The following is a 14,221-nucleotide window of genomic DNA, read 5'->3' on the forward strand; positions in this document are numbered from 1 at the left end:
AGCATTTGGCGGCTATTACGTGGATCCTGGAAATCTTCCACATTTTGAACTGGAATCCCTCCATCCCTTCCTAAAATTCCCTCCCTGGACTCAGTCCCTCAATATTTCCAGCACTGCGTCTAACGCATGTTTACATAGTAAAACATTGGAAAACTCAAGCAGTGGAATGCAAAAAAAAAACGCTTTCTGTTTGAATGGCCTTGAACACAATTTGATTCAAGGTTCAATTTTTAAACATCTGATAATTACATATAAATGAACAAACTATAGTTTGCAGCATTTATATAGGTTAATGTTAATTTAGACATATAAAGCAGTTGAACATGTATTATTTATATTCACATAAATTAACATTTATGAACAAACATGAATTAACAATACACAAAAGTATATTTACAAAATTACCTTTAACCAAGATTAATAAATGCTGCATTATATTGTTATTTGCTTATTTCATGATACCTAAAGCAGTAACTAATTGCCTAAACAGCTGTTTGACGGCATAAACCAATAAGCATGCATGACCTAGGTGATGTCAGCAGACAAAAGTTGTGCTGAGGAATGATATAATATTACAAAAACAAATCATCTGTGGAATAATAATGCACTGATGGTTGCGCACAGTAAGACCAAACAACATGTGTTAAAGTAAATAAGGTTAATTTTGATTTCATATTGACTTTACAATTACACTACCTACTTTGGACTCTTCGAAGTGGACTGGAAAAGTAGAAAAGAACAAGGTTACAGTATTTTTTTTTCTTTTTCACCAGTATGTTTGTTTTTAGAGCCACTGTAAACATTCAGACGTGAGATAAGTGGATTAAACCAATCAGAATCAACATACAATGATCTCACACAGCGTGCACTACAACTGTTTTTTAGTTTTTTTTTCTTTGAAACTTAAGTGTTGTGCCTTTCAATTCTTATTGTTCCTTTCGAAGAATGTCTTGTTATTAGATTTAATTCTTCAAGTAAAGCTTCCTGTTTGGAAATGCAGTATGAAGTACTCTCTTTTAAAAGATACCTTGAACCAAAGTCTCCATTTAGGTTCTTTTTTAAAGTCCACTATGTGGATTTGTTTTTTTTTGGAACCAGCTACATGAGATAGTTGTCATGGTCCTACATTATATTCAAAAGTATAGCAATATCTAGAGAAATAGTTCTGATGTTCAAAATATGGGTGTTGAGTGTTGTCATTTTATGCCTTTGGAGGAAAAAGATCTTATCGTGACTATTTAAAATTTGTAGTCAGTCGTTGACTAGTGTTGATATTATTACTGACATTGAAAAGTGAACTGTTTTGTTATAGTCGGTTTTCAGTGATAAGATGTTTCCCAATATGTAATCACAATATGAATTGTGTTATATTCAGTTGAAAATGCTGAGTTTCTTGCACAAGGCGAAATAAAGGTCACACTCTCCTTGACTGAAATCATTTGTGCGAGTGATGTTTTTGTTCATAACACATGTCTCACATCACACTACCTCAGTTCTGACCATATACAGAGAATGATGGAATTGCAGTGGTTAAAAGACTCCATTCCATTCGCGATCAGACGAGGTAACCCTTTGTTGCCCTCGTGCATCGATGAGCCTTGGGCACCCAACACCCTGTCACTGGTGTGTGGTCTGTCCCTCCTCAAACAACTGTTGGTCAATTCTCACCACTGCTGACTGGGAACAATCCACAAGCCTTGCATTTTCAGAGAGACTCTGACCCAGTCACCTTGCCATAGCAATTTGGCCCTGGTCGTTCAGATCTTTATTCCTGCTCATTTCTCCAGCATCCAACACGATGATTATGAGAACTGATCGTTTGATTACCATCTAATCTACCCAGGCCATAACCTGTGGCTTTGTTGGATGATCAATATTCGCTTCACCTGTGACTGGTCATAATGTTTTGGCTCATCATTATGAACACAGAATGGGTTTATTGTGGCAGGGTCCTCTTCCAAACACCTTACAATAGGGAAAAACACAGGTGTAGTCGAAGAATAGTGAGGTGTTTTATTATGCCGGCCTCCAAAGTACAAATGGTGAAGAGAAATAATAATAATAAAAAAACTATTTCAAAAAAAATAACTTACTATAATAAAGTTAACCACAAAACAAAAAAAATATCCTCAAAAACTCTATTTTTATTTCCACACAAAAATTACCAGCCACTAGTTACCCTCTCTGTAACCAGACCAAGACTGCCTTCACAGGCCCAAAGCTGCGACTCTTAAAGCCATTAGCCCCTCCCACTAGGCTCAACCATCATTGACATAATACAATCAACACATTGTACTAACTCCAGAAAAGGACTTATATCTATTATACTTCAGCATTTCCCACAATAATTATTTCCATCTTCACAAACATTTTTTCCTTCCCCATACAAAGTTACTTGCATCACAAATTATTATTGCAACCCAAAACCCATAATTATGCAGTTCACGTGACCATGAAAGTGCGCGAGAATCGCGCTATTTAACAACCGGAAATGTTACGCTTCGGGTCTGCCAAACTGGATGGGAAACAGAGAAAACCCGCGATGCATCGACACACGGTAAGTGTTGATAATGTTCATTTAAATGTATGTTTACAGAAGAGTAGAACTATCAAGTGTGCACCCTCGATCGCGCTACTTAACAGTAGGAGAAAAGTGCATAATCCCGAAGTTTATGACCAGCTTAATTGAGGCTGTAAGGGAACAGGGAATGAGTATGTGTATGAGTGTATGAGTGTGTGTGTGTGTGTGTGTGTGTGTGTGTGTGTGTGTGTGTGTGTGTGTGTGTGTGTGTGTGTGTGTGTGTGTGTGTGTCACACTCAGTGACGGAGCCGTTCCGTCACATCATTCCCCTCCTCCGGGAGGTTGGCGATGTGCGGCAACCGTGAAAGGTAATCGGCTACCACATTGGCCTGACCTGGTCGGTGTCGAATTGTGAACCTGAATGGCTGGAGTGAAAGATACCATCGAGTAAGGCGGCTATTGTGGTCCTTCATTGAGTTAATCCAAGTGAGAGCTCGGTGGTCAGTTTCAAGATCAAACTCCCGTCCTAGCAAGTAGTACCGTAGGCTCTCCAGTGCCCACTTAATGGCCAAGCCCTCTATTTCTACCGTAGAATACCGAGTCTCACGTGGCTGCAGTTTCCGGCTTAGGTACAGTATGGGATGTTCATTACCAGGGTCTCCTTGGGCCAAAACTGCTCCAAGGCCGACTGCAGATGCATCCACTTGTACCAAAAATCTTTTCTTGAAATCTGGACTCTTGAGGACAGGGGAGGAGCACAGACAGGTTTTTAATGTGCTGAAGGTGGTTTCAGTCATCTGTCCAGGTTACTGGGTTCCTCTGGTCCTTCCTGGTAAGGGCTGTGAGGGGTACAGCAATAGTTGCAAACTGGGGCACAAATCGCCTATACCAGCCTGCCAAACCCAGGAAGGACCGGACTTCCTTCTTAGTGCGGGGACGAGGACAGTTCTGGATAGCTTCCACCTTATCCACCTGCGGACGCACTTCTCCTCGCCCTAGTTGGTAACCTAGGTACCGTGTCTCCTGTCATGCCCACTCACATTTGGAGGGGTTGAGCGTCAACCCTGCCTTCTTGATCCTTTCCAGTACCAGTGACAGATGTTGGATATGCTCCTCCCAGGTGTTGCTAAAAATCACCACATCATCGAGGTAAGCTGCGCTACAGTAGTTACAACCCTGAAGGACCCTGTCCATCAACCTCTGGAAGGTGGCTGGAGCTCCGTGCAGCCCAAATGGCATCACAGTGAAGTGGAAAAGTCCAGCCGGTGTTTGGAACGCGGTATATGGCCGGCACGACTCCTCCAATGGCACCTGCCAGTAACCCTTACACAGATCCAGGGTGGTAATGTATTTGGCAGCTCCAATTTTCTCCAGTAAGTCATTGATTCTTGGTGTGTGTGTGTGTGTGTGCCACACTCCGTGACGGAGCCGTTCCGTCACAGTTATGAATAGATTTACATTGCAATTAAAATTGCATAATGTTATGAGATACATTTTTTTTAAATATAGAAATACAAAATGATGGAAAAATTTATTGTTTTTAATATGAAACTAAAAACCACAGCAGGTGGCAGCAAGTCAGTCTCAGGGTACATTTACACAACGATTTTTTTTCCTTTGAGTTTTCCGCGTAGGCCTACAGACGACACCAATGTCAAAACGATCCCCATTCACACGGATCCGGAAAAAAAACGACTAAAACGCTGTATTCTGTTGCCAGGCCATTAGATGGAGATGAAACACTATACGCTGATTTCACGCAGCCGCCATTTTGAAATCGAAAGCGAGGCTCCGGTGGGAAGAACTCCGGAAGTACAGATAGACAACAGTGCCTTGGACTACCAACCTGAAGCTGCTGCCGCGATTTACACTATTGGATGTTAATATCCAATATAGGATATGTATATAGTTCGTTCCTGCTTTTTTTTTTTACGTTCTGAATTATATATAAAAAAATAATTTTATTTATAAATGAATTTCACTGTATATAATCTCTAAAATATGAAAGAAATGTATGTACATTTTTAGAATAACTAATTTCTACATTAAACACAACGATACGCCATCGCATTCGTGACTCTCCTATGATTAAAGGCGACACATCCAGTTCTTCCCACCGGAGGCGATATTTTTTTTCACAGGATGGTAGGGGAAGACTCATATATTAATTAGGGAACTCATCCCAGATTGGTCTTAACCCCAGTGACTGGTAGGTTTAGGGGCGGGGTTAGGGGTAGGTCATCAGACCCCCAGTGACGGGTAGGTTTAGGGGCGGGGTTAGGGGGTAGGTCATCAGATCAATCAGGGATGAGTTCCTTAATGAATAATGAGTCTTCCCCTACCATCCTGTGAAAAAAAATATCGCCCACCGGAGCCATTTCAAAATGGCGGCAGCGTGAAATCAGCGTATAGACTGAAGACGTAATACGCGTGGCGTAATGTGCATGACGTCATCGTCTTCAGAGACTCGCGTTTTTGTTCTTTACACGGAAATCATTTTCAAAAACTTGCACTTTGAAACCTGTTTTCAAAACGTTGCGTTTTCAGGCATCCAACACCGTTGTCGTGTAAACAAACGGCCAAAACGCATAAGAAGTTTTACGTTTAAAACGGTGTCGTGTAAACAGCCCCTTGACGAGTGAGTCGTTAAATTATTCGATTAGCTCAAATGGACTGATTCATTCAGGAACAAAGCAAGAATGAGTAATTGAATCATTTTCTCAAACAATTAGTTCAACACGCAAATTTATTCAGGAATCGAAACACCGTTCTGTCAGTGTCAGTCGATGTCTGTTTTCCCAGGACATGTCCTGTTTTCACGTCCTGTCTGAAAATGTCCTGATTTTCATTATTTTTCATTGGGCCATTAGACTTTCATGCTTGTTAAGCTACAAAAAACTGCTGGGAAAGATCAGCTCTACAGCAAAACATAGATGGGCAAACAAAGAGGATGAGGAAGAAAAACAGAATAAAGAGGAAGAAGAAAACTAAAGATATAAATATATTTTGTTAGGTAGTTTTTGTAAGAGCTATTTTTGCTCAATAGTATTTGTAATATAACAATTTTCTATCCATACAGACGAGGCATAGCCTACTTTAAATGTACTGAAATTAATAAGGCATCTTCGAGTAAACTTCAAGTATCGTTTGAGTATCTCATTGCCGGGCCGAGTGTCCTGGTTTTCAGTAATCAAAATATGGTCACCCTAAAGTAAACTAATGTGTTTTTGTCAGCACAGTAATTAAAAAAAATAAGTCTAGTTTGTAGATTTCAGTGAAACTTCAGTTTTTCTTAAATTAATCATATGATGCAGGCGATTTGTCACTGGTCTAGATCCTAATCCAAATTGGAGAAACGTTGCAAATATCATGTTAACCTGAGAACAGCCATCGTGTGTGAAATGTAACTTTATAGATAGCTGTTGAATGAACAGGAGTGTTGCATAAAGCTGGGTAATTTCCCCTGATGATTAATCTGTGCAGAATGGCACTAACACGCCGATGTGAGTCGTGATGTTCCAGCTGTAAACTGTTCATCAGCAGGCACGACAACAGCATTCACAATTCAGACAGATAACAGCCTTGTCAGAACACACACTCAAAGCCATGACAGCTCACACAGCCTGTTAGACCTTGCATGCCAATTTTGTGCCGGTGAAAATATGAATGAGTTTTAAAAACTGCCAGGACTTCAGTGATGAGATCTTGATTTGGATTTCTAAACGAATAAAAAAAAATCAAATTGTTTTAGCACTCAGGACTGACGCTCTTTGGTTTATTTACCAAACTGAGCATACCAATTATGTGAGTTTGACAGGTTAAAAATAAACCGAGCACTCTTTCTTAACAACAGGATCCTTCAGAAGGATATGCAGAGCTGCTGAGGCTGACTGACTTTTCATTTAGTTCTTTTTGTGTTGTAGAAGACCCAACACAACACTTCTATTAATTGTCTGCAAAGAAATGTATCAATTTTGAATTACATTTAACAATATGATACATTTTAACAATATTATTTTAATAGCCTAATAACCCTTTTCCTAGCATATTTATGCCATTCAAAAGATTTTTTTGTTTAATTTTTTTTTAATTTCATTAATTTGCTAAACAATTCAGTAACACATCAATATTGTTAAATATTACAACTTAAAATCATAACTATCAAAACTCATGTTAATATGCTGATTTGGTGTTAAAAAACCACCTCTTATCAATGTTGAAAAACATTGAGTGCTACTGAATATGTTGTGGCAACCGTTACCCATTTTTAGAATTCTTTTATGAATTGAAAGTTCAAAATAACAGCATTTATTTCAAATTAAAAAATATATATATTTAGTAAGGTTTATAAATGTTTACTGTCACTTTTGATGTATGTAATGCATCCTTTATGAACTAAAGTAAAAAAATAAATGATATAAATAAACAAACCCCACACTCTTGAATAGTAGTGTACATAGAGTACATAAAATCACATAATAATAATAATAAAGTAGTTACAATGTTGTTTTATTATTCATATTCATACCTGCCATGACTGGACAAGCAAGTTTCTAAAGAAAATTCATAAGCTTTTTTTGCATTCTCTAGATGTTTTTGTTTTTTTTGGGACAGAAGTTGAGTTCTGAAAGTTCAGAGTACTATGAAAACCTAGTGCAAAAACTAGTTTTCAAAGATAAAGGAAAATTTGATTTCTCATGATATGCCTCTTTCAGTAAACAGCTCTGCTGCAATCCACTCCCAGCTTAGACATCCTCACGCTATATTGCATTTTACTGTATATGGCTTGACAGATAACAGAAGGTCCACACACAGTGAAATGGGGTTATATAACGTTCTTTATTGAGTTCCCTTCCATCAAGGGCAATGAGACCATATTCATATAAAACCCGAAGCACATTCTAAAGACACTCATTACATAGAATATACTACTATACTGACTGCACTCTGAAGCTGAAGAATCGGACAGTCAACATCACAGGCAAAAAGCATTGTGTTGAGGGAGAGAGTTTAAGATGCCCTGTGATTATTGAGCTTTTTAATATACAGACGGCCTACGGAACCTGTGTGTGCAAGAGCCATGCAGATGCACTCATATAAAGGACACAAAAAAAAGAGTTAAACATCTTTTTAAAAACAAAACAAAAAAAGAAAATGTGCAATATGGTCAATGGCACAGAATGGAGAAGCTTGCCTTCTGAAGATAAAAAGGGCCGTTTAGGAATGCCCATCCTCTGTTATAACAGTTGATGGAAATTTGTTGTGGTCCCTTTAAGAAGATAAGCACTTTGAGAGCAGTACGAGAGCACGCACGTACGGGGCACAGGAACAGTATTCAAATGATAGTTGAAAGTTGCAGTAGTGATTCGGCCCTTTGTCATGCTGTGGCTCGAGCTTAAAATCAGCACTAAGAGCAAACATGGTTCAGCCCATCCGAACAGATGACGGAAGTTAAATATAGACAACTGATGCCTCAATACATCTATTTTCTTTTTTTCTCTTAACCTATGATGCTTCATTAGATTGTTAGGTGGATATTAAAACGCCATCTAAGTGTGTGACCCCAGGCTGGGGGTTAGCAAGTGAAGGGTTAGCAGGGGGGCTCAGCGGGCCTATTGCAGGGTAGGAACGAAGAGCAAGATGGTATGTGGTTAATAGTTGGAGAGAAAAAAAAGAAAACACTTAGAGAAGCCAAGTTTCCCTAAAACACTTCTCACTGATAGGGAACAGTACACATTGTTTCTCCATAAACAGTCCAGTGGATGGTCTTAGATGTCAATAAATACAATGGAGGTCAGCTTGAGATGGGTCTTACGTTCAGCAAGAAGGTACTTTAGGCCAGAGAAAGAACTGTAGGAAGAGAATAAAAAAAGTAAAAAAATATATAATTTTTTTTTTTTAAATCAAGGATCTGATATAATTTAATTATTGATGTCATTGTTTGGTTGTTTGATGTCATTTTGAACAAAACAAGGCCAAAAGGAAGTTTGTTTGGAGTTTAAAACAGCTTGCCAAAGCTCAATTTCCAGAAAAGTTTGCTTAAGTCATGACGTCACGGTTTGCGTGTCCAAACGCTTTCAGATACACTGGAGGGCTGCTTTATATAATTCTAATTGAAAGTGACACTGTTCTTTCATGTTTAATATTGTAAAGCTGCTTACTTTAAAGCAATCTGTTGTATGAAGTGCTACATACACAAACGTGATTTGAATTGCTAAGCGAAGAACGAAAAAGAACTTCGCCATCAGTATATCGGCACCTTTAGAACTATCCATTTTATAATCTTACTATTAAATTAAACAGGTTTGATATTTTGATTTTAACTCAAGTGTTACATAAAGTTGTCATTTTGCACTGATTCAGGTTGAATTTAAGGATGATAGTAGCTTTTAGGTTTGCATTTTTGATTGCAAAACACTCAAGAGCAGCAGTTGTGGAACTCACCACTGATGGCCTCTTGAGCGAAATATTTGACATCCATATCTTGATCTGTTGCCAGTTTCTCCAGCACTGGTTTCACATCAGTCTGCAGACAGCTGTAATCAAAACATCAGGGGAACATGATGCTAAAGTGAGTCAGTCACATTAAGAGATGTGATTTTTTTTCTGGCCAAATGTGGATGATCACATACCTGCTGTCCAGCACAGGTCCAATCTTCTGAAGTGACTTGGCCACATTGAAGCGAACATTGGCTACCTGGTCGTTGGACATCTTTAAAACTACAGGGAGCATGTGTTTGGTGGTAATATCTTGTCCACACACCTCAGACAGAGCCTAAAACAGACAATTTCACACATCAGGGATCATGAGCAAGGTTCCTAAACTCCTGAAGTGAAGGCTTAATCCAAAAGATCCATTATAGATGTATTTGTCAATTTCCACAAAAAAAAAAAAATTACCAACTTGTATCTGTGCCCCAATATCTGTTTTATGCTTACAGAATCACACAATTAGTTTAGCAACATGCTAACATCAAACTCTACAAGAACAGATCAAGTTTCCCATGCGTTTTGTTTGAAGATCACCATTTGAGAAACTGCAATTACAAGGTTTAAATTCAGCTAGTATGCTGCCTTTGAAGGTGCCAAAACAGCATTGCAGCACTGATGCTAGGTGTCCCAATATACCGGTATTGACGATAACCATAAAATATTGATATGTTAATATTGTAACTAAATCAGTGCGAGTAACGTATCATCTAATAGGTGGCAATATTGCACTTCACAAAAAGTAAAAAAAAAAGAAAAAGAATGTAGTGTGTACTTTTGGGGATTCAAAACTCCCTCTCCACCTCCCTACACTTGTATGTCGAGTTTGATTCACTGTTCAAAAAAGGAGGGAAAAAACTAAGTTTTTTTTTTCAAAACTACAGATTACACAATAATATTGTTACTGTAAATTATTTTAGGGCTGTGACAGTGGCAGTTTTTTACCACTACCAACAATGGACCAACTACCGGCGGTTGTGCGGTGGTTGGGGGTTGTTTTGAAATAAAATTAGTAGTGTTTGAGCAAAAAAGTGTTTGAGAAATTCCGTCAAAGAAACACACTAAAGCCTGTAAAGCATTGAAATAAATACAGTAAATAAATGGTAACTTAAATAATATAATAAAGTTAAATCTATTTTTTTTTTTTTACTTTCGTTTTATATTTCCACACAAAGACGCATCATATAGCCTACCGCTCTGCGCTTTGAGAGGGATCAGGGACGTGGCATGTGGGACACGAGCAGGAAAAGGGACCATTGATCTCTTTTCTGATATCTTCATGTTTTCTACATGTAAAAAGTATGAAGAGTGAATTTTATCTTCCACAAGGGCAAGGTATTTAGGCTGTTTGATTTTGCGCTGCTAGAGAAATCGAAACTAAAAACACCCGCGTGTGTGAAACACGCTTTACAAATAAACTTGCCCTTACCATATCTAATTACAAGCACAAACTGTGTTAAAAAGAATTTGACGTGCAAGTAAAAATGTAGGCTCTCTGTCCTACAGCTTTTTTCTACTTTACCACAGTAAAAAATACGAATATAATAGGCCTAATTAAAATCGAACCAAGGAATATATATAATCACCCATTTTCGAAGGGGATTATAAACGGGGGGAGACGTGAGTGAATTTGGGAAAAGAAACACGAGATTTCATGCAGGGATGAGTCACGATTTTTTAATATTCGATTAGTTGATTTAATTATTGAATATCGAATAGGTTGTGCGATTATTCTCTAAAATAAAATCTGTGTTTTCGGTGCTGATGCGGTGGTGACGCGTTCATGTAACCAAAGGGTGACGCTGCCAATAACGCACATAACAGCTGTCACAAAGAACCGGCAAAAGTAATGATTGTGTTTGACATTTTAATTGTTTATTAATAAACTTGTGTTTTCTGTGTCAGCTGCAAAGATCAAGTTGACGCAGTGAACGCGCCTATAGAGAGAAATGCACATTTCATACAGACTAGCCTACATAAGCAAATAAATTTTCGTTTTGAATTGGGGCGGCAGTGGCTCAGTGGTTCATGTAGGTTGTCTACAAACCAGAAGGTTGGTGGTTCAATCCCCGGTTCCACCTGGCCAAGTGTCGAGGTGTCCATGAGCAAGACACCTAACCCCAGCTGCTCCCGACGAGCTGGATGGCGCCTTGTATGGCTGACACCGCCGTAGGTGTATGCGCTTTACAAACTGTAAAGCGCTTTGGTGGCCATTGGGTCTGTGAAAGCGCTATTTAAATGCAGTCCATTTACCATTTGAATTGTTTTGTTTTGAAGTAGAGAATTCAAGCTTTCTATATGGAATATTGTTAAATTCACTGATAATCGGGTGACCAGATCGCAAACCAGAATTAAAAGCCGACAAAGCTTAAATTTATGGGCTCACGCACAACTCTCATTCGTCATGAATCCAAATGTTTCCGTGGCTGCGATGTAACCTTTATTTGCTAACCTATTTCATTTGTAAACAAAGCTTTGTGCTTCGCTCGTGTCATAATATTCATGTAAAACAGCATTCACATACAAAAAATGTTCTTTGGCGGACCACCGCCGGTGCTACTCATCCACCGCGGTGGTGCGGTTGTCAAGTTTACCGGCACAGCCCCAATTATTTTGGCCACAATAATAGTCTATTTAAAATCTGAGTGCAACAATCCTGACTGATGCCAAAGAAAAGCCAAATATTTCATGGATGTAGCACCATTCTACAAAAAGAATAATTAAACTAAGACAGATTGTAATATATTTCAATGTCAAAACATACGAAATACGCTTTTCCAGCTAGTACAACTAGCAGCTGTTTGTTAAAGATCAGGTCTGACTCACATTAATGCAGAAGAGGGTAGTCATTCTGTGCAGGTAGTTGGGGTCATTAGCCATTCCCAGCACTTTGGGCACAATGGTGTTCTGTGCCCACTCGGCTCCAAACTTCTCCACCAGCTTCATCAGGTTACAGGTGGCTGCCTCTCTGATGGCATACACTAAAGTTTACAGAGACTAAAGTGTTAGTCTACTGACAGACTCCAACACATTATAACTGCAGTTAAATTTTTTCTATTACAAACAAACAGAATTGCAAAAATAACTCAATTTTCTAAGTCTAACATTTAACACTGTGTGGGACATATTATGTGGGACATTCTTTAACACTTTAAATAAAAAGGAAATTATGAAAAAAAAAAAAAAAAAAAAAAAAAGTAACCTACCATGATCGACAAGCCAAGCCATGCACAGAGAATTGAGTTTCTCATCAAAGAACTCTACACCCTGGAAGCACGAGAAAGAAAAAAAATATGCCTCATCAGTTAGATCAGCTTACAGGACCCAAAGCGACTTGTCGTCAATAAGTTAATAGGATGATTCGTTAAAATGCTTTAAGAGAGACTGAAAATAAGAACTGACCAACGAGCCAGTCTGATTTCTATTTCAGGATAAAGTATTGAGGACATTGACGGTCAGGACTCACCAACTGTCCAGCCAGAAGGGGCATGTATTCGATAATTGCCAGCCGTACTCGCCATTTGGCATCTTCAGCCAGCTCAACAATAGCCGGAAGCAGAGACTGTGAGAGTTGGCGGATTCCAATCACCTCGTTCACACAGTCCAAGTTGGAGATGATGTTGAGGCGAACCTCTGGACACTATAGAAAGGACATGACAAAATTTGTAACATTCCAGAAAACATGCTAAAAAATAAGCAATACATTTGTGTTAATTACCAAAACTAGAATAGAAAATATGTTAAAGCTAAACAGAAATATTTCAAAAAGACAAAAGCGCATAAAATTACTTAAAATGAAAACTGAAAATATATAACAAAAATAGTAAGTACTATAATACAAGGGGTGCAAACTCTTCAGGGTCTGCACGATTTCCTTCAAAGCAAACAAACCAGCGCACCTTTATTCACTGCTTAGTGGCGGCTGTGTTGAAGTAAGCTAGAAATGCACAGGTGCTGCGCAACTCGGATATATTTAATATTCATATTGACTCATGAGTTACTTGTGCACTAAATCTGTCAGTTTTTGGGTAAATAAACTCAGAAGGCGTGATTCTCATGATTTCATGAGACCCTGGGTATTTTCGACTTGAAGCAGCGCTGCACAGACCAATCAGTGTATGATATCAAAGTGCCGTGAGAACGATTAGAGCAGACTGCGCTGCTTAAAGGCGAAAACAGTGATCGGTCTCCTGTCCAAAGAACGATTTACAGGCCAGAGTTTCTATTCATAACATGTTTGCAGCGTTGAGCGATGTAGCCAATCACAGACATGTGTTGATTTCTTGAACGCAATGGCCAATCAGAAGCATTTAAGATAGACTCTCTCACCGCTCAAAACTGACTTTTTGTTCAGTGCTGAATTCTGTATGCTGGCAAATCCTCTAATTATAACAAGCAAAGTGTGGATATTATGAAAGATTCATTGTGCAGTCAGCTTCATTGATAATAACAGATGTGTGAGATCGCGATGAACTGTCAGCTTTTTAGGAATTATTAAGGGAGCGCACTTTGCGCGCATTCAGTCATGCCAAACCATGCACACAGTAGCCTGCTTGCTTTTATGTTAAATTAACAGTGGTTTGTAGGGTAGGGTCGGGTTTTGTTTACATCCATTTTATTTATTGTTTTAGGTATTTATTCAAGTGCATTTTTTGTAAACAGAGACATTACTTTTATTGTTTTTGGTTGTTTTGCTAATTTATTGTGGATATTTAAAATGTTTTCCATTTTCAGAGTTAAATAGTCTTTAGAAATAAAAGTTTATTGATCTTTGAAAAGGTGTACCTGCATTATGCCATTATCATTATTTTAGATGTAAATGGTCTCAGAACGACAATATTATCGTTTATCGCAATAATTTCTTGGACAATTTATCGTCCAGCAAAATTAGTTATCGTGACAGGCCTATATGTTAATCTCTGCATGCACTCAGCAAGGATGTTAACCATTAAATGTCAGTGTATAATTTCACAAGCGTCAATTTATCACAACATACATGTTGACAACTACGTGCCAGAATTTATTTTTGTTTTTTTTACACAGCACTACTCCTGAACAACAGTGCAAGAACTAACACCGAATAGGAAACTGTTTCCTGTCTTAAAACATGTATCAATGCAAGCTGCAGTCCAGGAGGAGGCTTTGTTCTATTTATTTCATGCAGTCTGTGTGACTGACAGATGTTCAAAGACTACTCCCATGCAACTTAAA

General features: G+C 38.4%; 1 protein-coding gene across 1 annotated transcript in view; it reads right to left on the reverse strand.

Annotated features, from left to right (window-relative positions):
- Window positions 1-8,006: 8,006 nt before the first annotated feature.
- Window positions 8,007-14,221, reverse strand: part of ppp2r1ba (protein phosphatase 2, regulatory subunit A, beta a) — a 29,140-nt gene continuing 22,925 nt past the window's right edge. The window contains exons 10-15 of the mRNA XM_056252929.1: window positions 12,477-12,650; window positions 12,217-12,277; window positions 11,837-11,991; window positions 9,154-9,296; window positions 8,966-9,057; window positions 8,007-8,371 (exon numbers count right to left, since the gene is read on the reverse strand). Of these exons, the coding sequence (XP_056108904.1) occupies window positions 8,355-8,371; window positions 8,966-9,057; window positions 9,154-9,296; window positions 11,837-11,991; window positions 12,217-12,277; window positions 12,477-12,650 (642 nt within the window). The 3' untranslated portion in view covers window positions 8,007-8,354. The remainder of the gene's footprint in view (window positions 8,372-8,965; window positions 9,058-9,153; window positions 9,297-11,836; window positions 11,992-12,216; window positions 12,278-12,476; window positions 12,651-14,221) is intronic.

The sequence above is a fragment of the Rhinichthys klamathensis genome, unplaced genomic scaffold (genome assembly GCF_029890125.1).
Source record: "Rhinichthys klamathensis goyatoka isolate OS25496 unplaced genomic scaffold, OSU_Roscu_1.1 h1tg000099l_1, whole genome shotgun sequence".
Taxonomy (NCBI): Eukaryota; Metazoa; Chordata; class Actinopteri; order Cypriniformes; family Leuciscidae; genus Rhinichthys; species Rhinichthys klamathensis.